The sequence below is a fragment of the Gymnoscopelus microlampas genome (genome assembly GCF_963454915.1).
Source record: "Gymnoscopelus microlampas genome assembly, chromosome: 7".
Classification (NCBI taxonomy): domain Eukaryota; kingdom Metazoa; phylum Chordata; class Actinopteri; order Myctophiformes; family Myctophidae; genus Gymnoscopelus; species Gymnoscopelus microlampas.
The window spans coordinates 8,576,179-8,589,881 of NC_139944.1; the positions used below are offsets into that span (position 1 = coordinate 8,576,179).

The 13,703-nt window shown below is 40.7% G+C and overlaps 1 protein-coding gene across 1 annotated transcript in view; it reads right to left on the reverse strand.

Moving 5' to 3' along the window:
• Positions 1 to 13,703, reverse strand: part of LOC311049760 (macrophage-stimulating protein receptor-like) — a 31,673-nt gene that overhangs the window by 15,370 nt on the left and 2,600 nt on the right. The window contains exons 2-8 of the mRNA XM_084063585.1: positions 10,980 to 12,256; positions 5,169 to 5,345; positions 3,967 to 4,086; positions 2,419 to 2,589; positions 1,284 to 1,447; positions 787 to 922; positions 526 to 662 (exon numbers count right to left, since the gene is read on the reverse strand). Of these exons, the coding sequence (XP_083919711.1) occupies positions 526 to 662; positions 787 to 922; positions 1,284 to 1,447; positions 2,419 to 2,589; positions 3,967 to 4,086; positions 5,169 to 5,345; positions 10,980 to 12,173 (2,099 nt within the window). The 5' untranslated portion in view covers positions 12,174 to 12,256. The remainder of the gene's footprint in view (positions 1 to 525; positions 663 to 786; positions 923 to 1,283; positions 1,448 to 2,418; positions 2,590 to 3,966; positions 4,087 to 5,168; positions 5,346 to 10,979; positions 12,257 to 13,703) is intronic.

Here is a 13,703-nt window from a genome sequence, read left to right on the forward strand (position 1 = left end):
TTTTTTTTTTTTTCGTACATTTTTATCCCACGGTTTTGTAACCCATTTTTTTCACCCAGTGCCAATTGCCTACCCCTCCATCAGGCGCCCCGAATGAACACTTTTACTTCTTGAGAGAAAATAAAAACTAGCAAGGTTTGCTTTTTTTATGACTAATTTGGAAGAGAAACAGTACAGTCCATATTATGACAAATAACATGATTATTTTAATGGGGATCATGAAACCCATTTGTAGTTTGTTTTCCAGTTCCGGTTAAAAACTACAGCAGGGTAAAAACATGGCAGGCTGCATAAGGCAGACCAATGGAATTATTTAAGTCTAGATAAATGATGATCTGCATATACGGTATCTGGTGAAATGATGTAACCTTTTTATGAATTAAATTGCAATACAAAAACATTGCAATGTCAATGTTTCCCAATGTTGTTCAGCCCTAATTCCCATTTCCCTTAAAGACACCATGGACACCTCATTGCAACAAAACATTATACTTCCAATGCAAATGTGTTATTCATACTCTTTACCTTTGAACGACACAGTCTTTGCCACCAATGACAACTCTTCTTTGCACCCCCGAATTCAGATGACTTCCTGTCAGCGTGACCATTGTGCCCCCGATTCTAGGTCCATAGTGAGGATGGATCTTTGTTATCGTAGGCTCCTGAATGGAATGCAGTCAAACTTAGTGTTAGTAGTATACATTGATTAGTTTCCATGAATAAAGGACACAGGCAACGCAATATGATGAATGTCACACAAGCATTCAGAAAAGGGCTCATCCTCACCACAAATAAGAAGCCTGGCATGTGAGCTTGTCCTTGGATGGAATAGTGGTGGTCTGTCTTCTCTTCATGCACTTCCACAGTGATGTTGAGAGGATGCGTTGGTGCTTTATCCTGCCGTTGAATCTTACACACTAACCTACAAGTGGTCACATTCAGATGTTTTATTTGTCACATGCGTGTCTGAGCAGTGAAGTTGTGGTGTGGCAGATACCTCGCTGTGCTAACAAGGTAGAGAATTTAGTAACCCCCCCAAAAAAGCATCAACATACACAGGCATTGGTGTAATGAATGACCATACTAGCATATCAAATTGTAGAATTTGGAATGAGCTCTATGCACAGTAGCCATATTGGAAAAACATTGGATGCGTTATGAGCTTGTAGATCAGCAATATTTCCAGCTTTAGGGTTCAAACAATTACCAATAAAAAAAAAGTTATTCATAAAATCGTCCTAACCAAGTATAGTCATAGAAACGTGTGTGTCTTTGTCACTCACTGTTCACTGTTGCTCTTTACAGGGAGGACAGCACAGGGGGTTTGTCCCACTCTCACAACGTGGGTCTTGTCGTTGATGATGGGGGGGCGTGTCTCAGACTGGAACTCCCATCCACACAGAGTGAGTTCCGTCTCGCCGTCGACAGGTGCAGTCTTCGGGAAAAACTACATAGACACAATAGCAACCAGTGAGAACTGTGGCCTCATAGCTGATCTCCATATCATCTCTTTATGTTTTTTTTTCTTTTCATGAATTAATGCACAACATAATACTTTGTAGTGAAACAAAACAGATCTGCAAGTTGTAGATTTAGATCGGCTATTTCCACATTTTTGTATTATTTATGAACCATTTATGGATTTTCTTTTTTTCAACTTTTCGCCTATAATGACATGCCCAAAATAGAGACGCCAGGTTGACAGTGGTTAACTCTGTCTGTGGGTTTTATAAATATTTAACCACTGAAAAGTGTCAACAATATTTAGTCTCAAGAGCTTGAGACTAAATAATAACTACATTGGATCCATCCAACACAGTAACAGTTTTGAACATACAAGGTTTCCGCCCGACAGCGACGATATCCTTGTTGTGTGAAGTCATCTGTTCATACGTATCAAATCGCCGCTGCCAGACAGAAACCTTGTATCTCCTAATGTCAAAGTTGTTTCGCCATTTAACCCATTAAAACCGGGAAAAGCACTTCAGCTTTTTGCACTGGCAATTCAAAAATTTTAAAAAGATATCTAAGAAATCTTTTCAAAAATAGCAAAGCTTTTGCATTGGCTATTCAAAAATGTTCAAAAATAGCAGATCTACAAGCTCACAGCTTCTACATATTTGAACATTTTTGAAAAATCTTGAACATGTGAAAACTACTGATTTAGAAGCCATTTGTGGAATTGGCCTCAGGTCTTCATGGGTTAATGCCCTAAGAGTGTCAAGCAAAAGTAGTGAGAATAGCAGGTCTACAAGGTCACAATGCGTCATATTGTGACCTTGTAGACCTTGTAGACCTGCTTGTAGGCCTGCTATTTTCACTATTTCAGCAAATTCCTATTCCAAGGTACGGTTTTGGACATATAGCGATATATATTGGCGATATAAAAGCGATCAGCATTATGTGCTGTAGGCCTACCTCTCTGAGGACAGGAGAGCAGGTCTGGTCGCTCCACAGCGACGTACACTCATGTTGCCTGGAGCAGCCGCCTGCACACCAGCCACACTTCATGAAGCGTGGGGCCTTCAGACAGCTGAAACATGTCAGAAAGTGTGCACACCCTGGACCTTCAGGAGGCACGCTGTACATCTAGACCACCATGACGGAGGGGAGAGAAAAGCCAAGGAGGGAAAACAAGCAGAAAGAAATTGAAGGGAAATAATTGTTTCATGCTAAAGACAAAACGGTTGCCAGGTCATTGTTGACCCGGCATCCTATAGTGCAGGGGTCTTCAACCTTTTCAGGCCAAGGACCCCCTAGCTGAGAGAGAGATGAAGCAGGGACCCCCTCTATATTGTATAAAATCGTGCTGCAGATTAAACTATTTTCTTTTTACCTGGTCTGCTCATTTTTTTCCCCCTCTACACCTATACCTCTTTGCCAAAAATAGCCGATCTACAAGCTCACAGTAGATCTGCTATTTTTGGCTAAAGTTCTCCTCAGAAATGGGATGCTAGTAGTTAATGTAAAAATCACACCCAGTGTGAAGTGGGCGGTGTGTGTTTTTTTTAAGTCCATACTGCTATTCATAGGGCTGCACATGTGTCATGTGTTTCGCTAGCCAATCACAGTCCTGAATTTGCAAAGTCAGCCAATCACATTACAGCTAGTGGTGATGACACTAGCTGTAATGTGATTGGCTGACTTTGCAAAAGTATAGATTTGCATTGACTGTGGAAGGGTTAGCGTTGTAGACTGCGTTGTAGACTATTGGCCAATCACGGTGCAGGATTGGTCAGTGTCCAAACCTCACTTATAGGGGGCGGTTACACCGCCTCCAAAAAAATATCATATCACACAAAGATTTGGCGGCCCCCCTGTAGTAACTCTGAGGACCCCCTAGGGGTCCCGGACCCCCTGTTGAAGACCCCTGCAATAGTGTGTATAGTTTCAATATACTGAGTATTATTTTATGGATATTCTACTGTTAGACTGATGATAGGTTCTCCGTTTACCTCTGATCCTAGATTGCTATTTCTATGCATTTGATGTATTACCTTGTGTTGTCCTTGCTTACTGTAAGAAGCTCTGGATTGAGAGCGTCTGCTAAATGCCTAAAGTGTGAATTGTAAATTGTACCCAAACTCAAAACTAACCTAAAATAATGGCTGACCTTTGAGCTCCTTGGTAGTAGCCCCCACCCCTCCTTTCTCTGTAAATATACCTTTTGATGCTACTGAGGTATGTATTACGGATGAATTGAGTACAATGGACCACAATGGAAAAAAGGCTTTTTGTGTTATAATTTTTAGCATAACCTTTCACTGTGCTACCTGTACTGTTAACACACTTTGTAAATACAGTATTCAATCAATCAATCAATCAATCAATCAATCAATCAATCAATCAATCAATCAATCAATCAATCAACCAACCAACCAATCAATCAATCAATCAATCAAGAATCCTCACAAATGTAGACAAGCTGTCAACTGTAGCTGTTATAGTTGCTATTGAGAAAAGCACCTTATTTCCAGCCACAAAGAGAAGAGACGTCTCTGAGCGCACAGCTGCTACCCTGGACACCGGGGCCTCTCCCAGGGAATAGTTGGCAAAAATGGTAATACGGGTGAGAGACAGAATGACCTACATGAGTAGAACAGAAAGAAACATTCATATGTTTTTATTCTACTCAATCAGGAAGGTGGACCTAAAAGAACATGGATTTTGAATGAATAAGACATTGACATTGTAAATAACTTTCATTATTAAAGTCTACCAAAGTTTGGTAGAACATTGGGTTGAATGCAGTAGCTATAACTACTCATCTCAAAAGGTCTCAAAATCACACTTTTAGTAAATAAACGGACTCAAACAAAGCAGATTCTGCCAATATATTAAATGTCCTTGTTGACATCGCACACGTTATAGTCTACATACAATATTGGTGATCAAAGGATTTTTGTTGAGCTTGAGAACATCCATCTATATTAGCCGGGTAATATAACTAGGCCTGTCACAATTATTACATATCGCCTAATCGCAATTATTTTTGCATAATCGTTTCCATGTTGGAAAATGTTCATGCATTTTCAAAAATAAAAAAAGTTGAAATAGCTGATCTACAAGCTTACAACGCGTAACAGCAATTTCCACTATCTAAAAACAAATTTAAAGTATAAAATGATTACATATGTCAGTCATTTCTTTGTACATTTAAGTTATTTGTCATATCTGCCCCGTACAATTTTTGTTTACGAACAGTAAAAGGCAAACAGAAATTACATTTGTATTGGTATGTTCCAATGTTCAATGCCAAAAACACAATTAAAGCATTAATCGCAATTATTTGTATGATAATGAATCGTCAACAAAAAGTTTGTAATCTAAATATTATGTTTATGCTTTGTTTGTATTCCTTTATGTGCTAAATGTGTGATTTTGGTTACTTGTTTCCCAATTCCATGAGAGTGAATGGAATGGAATCTCTAATGTATTTCTGGTTTCTCACTCACAGAGCACAGACAGAAGCAGCAGATAAAGGCGAAGGACAATATTTGCACTGATATAACCAGACATACAACCCAAAGTTCCACTAAACATCAACATTGCCTTAACACAGAATGTATTGATCAATTAAGCAAACACACCACTAAATAACCCCATTATAACTTCATATACTGTGTCACTTTCCCCCCTTTTGTTTTATCATTTGTCGCTTTTGCTACCTGCAGAACCCTGCCGTCTGAGGTGCCCAGGTGCGCCAGGGTGTCGTCGCCCAGGGTGGTGACCAGGACGGAGGTGAACAGAACATCTGTCATCTTCTTGTTGAAGAGGTCCACTCTGTAGCAGGGCTTCGACACCAGGGTGGGTTTGATCCTGCACGTGTTATTGGTGTCTGGGCTCTGTGCAAAACAAGAGAAAAACACACACTATGAAATCCTGAGTGTTCACTTACATTTAATTAACACAAATTAACACACAGAGGATGTCACTGTGTAGTGAAATAATCATCGATACAAAGGATTTAATTGTCAGTAATGTACTGGCAAGTTAATACAGGTATTAAACATGAGCTCCAGAGCAGATAGAGTGTTGTTTAGGGGGTGCAGGAAGCAGTATTTATTTACAGAGGAAGTGTCCCAGTCTGACGCCTCCAGCCATGAGCAGCTCGTCCAGCAGAGAGTACACGCAACCAGTCATTAAACACTAACAAACTCTGCCTCCAGGATGTCATATAGTCACTGTCGGGTGGAAACCTTGTATGTCCAGAACCTTTCCTTTTTTATTATTACTATTTTAAATAGTGAAAATATGGGTGGAGGACTTCAGCGTGAATTACTGTACTCCCTACCCTATTTCCAAACAGCGACATGCACTCATTTCCAAAGAAAACATTACAAGTTCTGCCCGATAGCATGGATAGTTATATTGGCTAGGACAGTGGTTCTCAAACTTTTTAATTTCAAGGAGGCCCAGTTTTATGTGCATTAGGCTACAGATGGTCCCCCATTTGATAAATAAATAAACAAATGCAAAAGCATAAATAGAATTTGATAGAATTTTATTTTGGTCTCTGGGACCACGATCTACACTGTAAAGGCTTCCATGTTAATTTAACTCTGAGAGTGTGTACAGATGGAACCAAATGGACCCTTGATTCCATGTGTACACTCTCAGAGTTACAGACTGGTAAGGGTCCATTTTAGAGCCCTGGTGGTCCCCGGACCCGAGGTTGAGAAACAGTGAGCCAGGAGAATGTAGCTTCTCAACACAGACTATCCTAAAGTGAAAATTCAAAACAGATGTTGGGGATATTGCTCTATCACCATGATTTACACACGGAGAGACAGCGTATGATGTACGAGTGAAGATTCTTGGCAAAGTGGCCAGTGAAATGGAACGTGGTTAACCACTTATATACTTCATTGAGTCCCAAAGGGGTCTACTAGGCCCCCTCCTTTTCCCCTCTACACACCCGCATCTCTTCCTCAAAAATAGCTGATCTACAAGTGTTTTGCGAGCTTGTAGATCTGCTATTTTTGCAGAATATTCAACATGGCCATATTTTGACATTGCCAGAATAGGGACGCTATGGTTCATGTCAGTGGTTTTCAAACCTTTTCATATCAAGGTCCATTATTTATTCTGCATTTGAGCCACAGAACACCATTTGATGAGATTTAGACTCTCACACCCAAAACTTAGAATATTTTGTTGTCGTTGGATGAGATTTTGTCCACAATTCCATGCTGTATTGATGTAGTACCATAGAGAGGAGAGATAACAGGCAAACGTTGATCAAAATAACAATTCTTCTACATTCTGTAATTGTGTAGACTTTTTTATAAATTAAGTTTAACAATAATTAACTCTTGAGAGCATAAAATGAAACCAAATGACCCATAAGGGTCCATTTGGTTTCATTTTACATGCACTCTCAAGAGTTAATGATCTATAAGGGTCCATTTGGTTACCAACTCTCCATCATTTAGCTGAGGACCACCTGGAAGACCCTCAAGGACCACTGGTGGTCCCCGGATCACTGGTTGAGAACCACTGGTTTATGTAATCTGAGTTCCCAGAAGTTCTCGCCAGCTCTCGCATACAAACGGGAATATGGTTTAATATCTATATGAAATGCAAGGATAAACACAGAGCAATTAGGTGACCTGCCCAAGCATGTTCCTTTTTGTTTACTTCATTAATGTTGCGTATCATTTGATCTTATCTGCACATACAGTAAAGCGCTGTCAGTTTCTACTTGAGATGTTTTTAATAACCTAAACCCTATAGCCTCAGGGCTCTATAATAGGAGCGTTATATTTCTCACTACGCCAAATCTCTTCATACACTGTGTGAACTTGTAGATCTGCTATTTTCACCAAATGCTGGCCCCAGAAAAGGGCAGCTATGATTCAATTAAGAGTAGACAGTAGACATGAATGTTATGTGATCATCACAAGAATCATCGATCCGTCACATATTGCTGGTGATATAGTGCTGAGTCATCGATAACAGCAACAGGGATTTGTTTGTCATAAATGTCAGAATAAAATATTTAACTGGAGATATTTTGGGGTAAAAACAAAAGGTTTTTGTTAAGAAGATAAAGCTCTATATTCTGATAGTAATCATTGTTATAGAGCACAGGTCGGCAAGTAAGTTTGGCCTCGGGCCAATTTTATGTTCTAAGCCATTATATATGGTGGTCCAGAACACTATACAATACACTTACAATACAATACAATAATAACTATATTAAAATAAAAGTTGAAATTAAGATGTGTTTGGTATAACTACTGATAGAAATACATGTGGGATCAAATGTTACAGTTGCCTACAGAAATAATACTTTAAAAAGACAATTCTTCTTGGAGAAGGACAGTCATAATCCTTTTTGAAAAAGAGCTTTTTTCTTTGTTCAAGGTCTCTTCAGAGAGAAACAATGTATTGTTTAAGGCGTGTGAAACACAGTTTCGGGGCGTCAATTGGGTATGGCAAGGTATGGCAGGTGCCATACCTTGGCTCTAGAAAAAAAGAAGAAAAAATAAATAAAAAGATTATATATATAAAAAAGAAAAATCATTAATAGAAGACCATGTTGTTTGTATTGTGTTATAGGTATAATGCATAGTTTTCTTTGGTTTTGGTTTGACCCCCCCCAAAAAAATCGTCCGCGCAACCCAGGATAGGTGTCCCTTATTTTAATCTCTGGGAGCTGGCAACCCTAAACTTGCCATACCTTAGCTCGCTTTTGCTGAACTGACACCACTGCACAGTTTTGGTTAAATTTTCTACTCACTGTATTGCCTGATTCACTGCCCTTTGCTATTATTTTAATGTTGTTTTATGCTTCTGCTTTTCTTTTTTGCTTTATTGTTAAATTAGTTGTAACTGTAATTGTATTCTTGCTCTGTAAAGCACTTTGAGCTGCATGTCATGTCATGAAAGGTGCTATACAAATAAAGTTTATTATTATTATTATTATTCAAATTTGAGTTGTTTTTCACCCAAAAGTCTAAAGAGATAACAGTGAAAACTGAATATTCAAAGAATGGAAATAGAACTAGGCGTTCATTCTACCAGGTTTCATCAATGCAAAGCAATTGCTGTCCATATCCTACCCATGTGGGACTGTCAGGCAGATATTGTAAATTATTTACAAAATAATTAGCTGGGCCAGATATTATCGATGGCGGGCCAGTTCTGGCCCACAAGCAGCCTGTGTTGCCTACCACTGGCATTGAGTGTTTGTTCAGTAAAAGCAGTCTTCCCGTCTCTCCAGCTCTTTAATAAACAGAAAATACATTTTCAGGTGGGTTACCAATTTCATCCAATCAGGAGAGGATCCATTAACCAGCTTCAATGTCAATGTTTCAAGGTTTCAATTCGATTTCAATTTTTTGTTTTTTGTTTCATCACTTCCAATTTGACTTGTTTATCCTGTATCCTATGACTTCTCGCTCCTCATTGGATGAAATTGGTATCTAAACATGAAAATGTATTTTGTCTTTACTAAAGAGCTGGAGACATGGGGAGACCCCACTATACAATGATCACTATGAGAATAGTGAATAGACCTAAACACTTATTTACACCCCCTTAAAAAAAAATTAGGCTCCCCGCACATATTATATTAACTTGTTAGACAGATTTTCTCTTCTTCCCGCTCTTCCCCCTCCTATCTTGTGTATTTTGATGTTTTCGTTTTATGTGCAAAATAAACGAAAATTATCTGCACTTCCTCTGCCGTTTCCAGGCACTCCAATAAAATGTGTGAAAGGCACAGCCCAGCACAGTCTATAATCCCCCAACACACACACCCACACCCACACCCACACCCACACCCACACACACACACACCCACACACACCCACACACACCCACACACACACACACACACACACACACACACACACACACACACACACACACACACACACACACACCCCATGTTTTTATCGTCAGGATTTATAACTCTGGTGTGTTAACGCCCCCAGGTGTAGTGAACACATGGCTGTACTTACACACTGGAAAGCATAAAGATAAAACCACACCTTTCTGTTCTGTAGCACAGCCAACACAATCATTCAACATGTTGTCCGAGACTGCAATGATAACGTTTGCACTCTACTCCACTAACACACTGGTTCCTAACCTTTTTTTTCCTTGGAGCTCTCCTTCTTACATCGCAAAAAAAGGTTGAGAGCCCCCACATGTGCACGCACGCACTCACTTGTGTTTTTCAACATAGTAATCTTAAGCTCAATATACATCTTGTACGACACATACACAAAAATAGCCAAGACAAGAGCTCAAAACATGTTGTGATTTGATGCGTTGTGAACATTTTAGCTATTTTTGAAAATGTATTGACTAATTTGGACAATATAATACCCAACATAGGGATGCCAGATTGAATGTGATTAATGTTCAACCCTTTTAACAATGTTATTACTGTGCTTCCCAATGTGTGAGTTAGCTATGTTAAAGTTACAGGATAATATTGTGTATGACAAGTTGGACTGATATCCCATTGAGAACAAACAGGCAGCAACTAAGCCCCTCCCCTCTCAATCCAGGTTCAAACTAGCACAAACCAGAGAGCCACAGTAATGTACCCTATGCATATATTACAAAAGTATTTAGGATTATTGGAAGTAAATAGATGCATTCGACTTTATCCAGGGAGGTAATAATCAGTGAGTCTAACTCATATCTTCAATTATAATTTGGAGACAAGGAATGTAAACAGTTCCCACCCTTTTTTTTCTTTTCTTTTTTTTAAAGAAGGCATTCATCAATGGTTGATGCCTGAAACTCGACGGAGTGGAAAACTGGTGTGGCAATGTTCAGGTCACATGTGACTCATCAGACCCTCCCTTTCACAGTCACACGCACCTTGTTTCCTGCACACTGTTGCCAGGCACAGGCTGAACTCCCATACAGTCTAACTTCACTCTTTTATATGATGCCATCGCCTCTGATCACAAGTGGCTTAGTTAGTTATACTATGTTTGTCTTGGTAGCTGGCTTCCTGTCTGTGCCAGGAAGGACCTTTGTACTTGTGCTCTACTCTGAACATGATGACAGCCCAGTATCAAAATAAGAGGATTTTATTTCTAGATTTACATGATTGTTGTTGTATTAAAGTTTAATGTTATTTTCATATATTGAAAATGTTATCTATCAAAATGTTATGTTTATTTTTATGTTTACTGACTCATAAGTTTTTCCAATAGATTTTGCACTTTTTTAAAAACAAAATATAGATACCTGGCTGCTACTACATGCTGTCTGTTTATATCTTTTTGTTTATTTGTTTCTATTCTGATTTTATTTTCTCTCCTGCTCCTACTCTACCCTCTCTTAAACTACAAAATGATGGAGTGTGCATGAAAAATTAAATAATTTGTCATCACAATTTTTTTTTTTAACCCTGATTCTGATTCTGGTATCTGTACATCTGCAATCGGTGGACTTGGACTCTCCAAAATCGGTACCTAAAAATCTGTCATCGATCAGGTTCTACTCACTTCATGTGGGCACATCTCACAGGGCTGGAAGAAGTGGCATAGTCCTCTGGACAGCTGCTCCGGTCCTTTCTTGCAACAGTCATCCACACCATCATCGATCGCCTTGTTTATATAATTCATGGGGAAGGCGCACAGGGCTGAGTTTCTTTGGGGACGACCGTCCTCACCCATCTCTGCAAACACCCCATAGAGTACAGGTTCATCCTCAGCCGTCAACCTCAGATCATTTGCCAAGTCCCTCCCGGCTCGACCGAAGTATGCCGCCTGGAGGGCGTTGTACACAGTGTCCTTGTAGTCCTCCCTCTGCCTTCTCCTGCGTTTAGGTGCGTACCGGCACTCCAGGACCACTTCCCGGTACATCCACGATTCCGGGGTTTTAACCGGCAACCGTCCCAGACGAGTCTGGAACGCCTGGCTGTTCTTAAGGGGATCCTCCTTCTGAAGGGACAGAAAGTAGACATGCTCCTCTGTGGAGAAGCTGTAGATGTAATCGATGGGATAGGACGCCTGCAGAGCGGGGAGCACCGTCAGGTTCGAGACCATTTCGAAACCATCCTCGGTCGAAAGCGGCCTCAGCACCGATATCGACCGCCTCGGGTACCTCCGCGCCACGTCCTCATCCACAGAGGCGGCGACGAAGAAAAGTGCGGTCTTGCCGTCTTCGACGATGCTGACCCTTGTGCCCTTTGGGCTGGCCACACAGTCACGACAGTACCTTTGAGAGTTCTCCTCTTTTTGGAATAAACACTTATAAGGCGTGGCGGGTGAGTTGCTATAATCAAGGATGTAACATAGACCATGCTGATTACTCCCACAAACATACAGGTAGGGCAGATATCCAGGGTCCAGAAGCAGTACCTTATTGTCTGTATCCTCCGGGTCCTCGGGGTTCGTTTCCACGTCACACACCCCACACGTGGAACACTCCGCACTGCCCACGGGGCCCGTGCGCACCTCCCACAGTCTGTTCAGCTCGCCATTCACCGCCTCGATTACGTTCCGTGACGCGACGTATACCTCCCCATCGAATGAGTTCACCGCTATGTTCTGTACGGGTGTTTCTGTTTCGAAATAGGTCAGGGAGTAATTCACGCTGAAGTCCTCCAGCCTGCGAGGTTCCACAGGGCACAGTCCTAATGCAGGGTGTGTTTGTATCCACAAGCATATTGTCAGTACAGTGGGCCACAGGACCATCTCCACACAGAGGTCCACTGGGAGTGTATGTTACCTACAGGAGACGTGTCGCACCAAGCACATTCTGGAGACCAGCAGGATCTCTGTGTGGGAAGAGAGGGGGGGAGAGAGAGAGAGAGAGAGAGAGAGAGAGAGAGCGAGAGAGAGAGAGAGAGAGAGAGAGAGAGAGAGAGAGAGAGAGAGAGAGAGAGAGAGAGACAGAGAGAGGGGGGAATGTTGACATTTGACTGGCTGAGTAGTAGTTTTACTCCTGATTCAACACAGAGGTTCAAAGCTTTTGAAGTTGACATGCACTGCAAACAATTTTAAACAATTTAGCTCGTTAAACTGAGGAAAGAGGGAAATAAGTCCATAAGGCAACAATGCACGAAGCAGAAGAAAAGCTCTATGATAGAAGCATTTGGTTTCTTGCTTGCTTTACGAGCTTAATTGTATTAATTAATGACTGTCTTCGTTTCTGTGTCATTGTTTCTGTATGTTTTTGTGGATTCGAGATAGAAACAAGTGTGTATATAGAAGAATATAGCATAGCAGAGATTAGGGAGAAAGCCTTTAAGTGCTGTGCCTAATAGGAAGACCGCAGAGGGAAGATAGAATGCACTGTGAACAAGACATGACATGCTGCATCATGTTGACACAACCAGGAAACAAACTGTACACAGGATACAGACGAACACATTGACTACTACAACACACACACTTGACAGACAGGTGATAAATGTATCACTTAAAAAGTAATTTTGACCAATCTGTAATATGTATATTATTATAGTTTTATAGTATATAATACTATAATTGCTCAAATGAGCTTCCCTGAATTGCTCAGCAATAGAAATTGTGATGCTTGCGCAGGGGACCTGGATAGCATCCCAGGTGGGACATAAAGGTTATGGGTTGCAGCTTTAAGGCCTATTCTTTTTTATTTTGTTTTAATAAAAAAAAAGGCAATCTACAAGCGTACATTACAAGCGAAGTGTTGTGAGCGGACTTTGTCTTTTCTTGGTGTTTCACCCAGGTCAATGTAGTTTTGAGTTTAGGTTTAGGCATAGTTTTAGTGAGGTTAGGGTTAGGGCTAAGGTTAGGGTTAGGGTTAGACATAGTGTTTGTGAGGTTAGGGTTAGGGTTAAGGTTAGGGTTAGGGTTAACCTAATCTTAACCCTTTTGGTGAAGTTAAAGGTTAGGGTTTAGGCGCCACCTGGGCGCCACACCAAAGGAAGAGGGAGTCCCGCGTTGTGAGCTTGTAGATCTGTTCAGACTGTTCGCCTATACTGACATGCCCAAAATATGGACGCCAGGGTTAAAGAGAAGACATATTGAATGCAGATGCTTCCATACTGCATGACATACATGTATATCAGTGACTCTCAAAGAGGGGTGAGGACCCCAGAGGGTCCTTGAGGGGGTTCCAGGGAGTCCCCAACAAAATCAGCGTAACCCTATATACATCACAATCTTTTCAGATATGAGTCCGCGGCCGAATACATATTAATTTGAGGGTCCTTGAAATTGAAAAGTTTGAGAACCACTGAC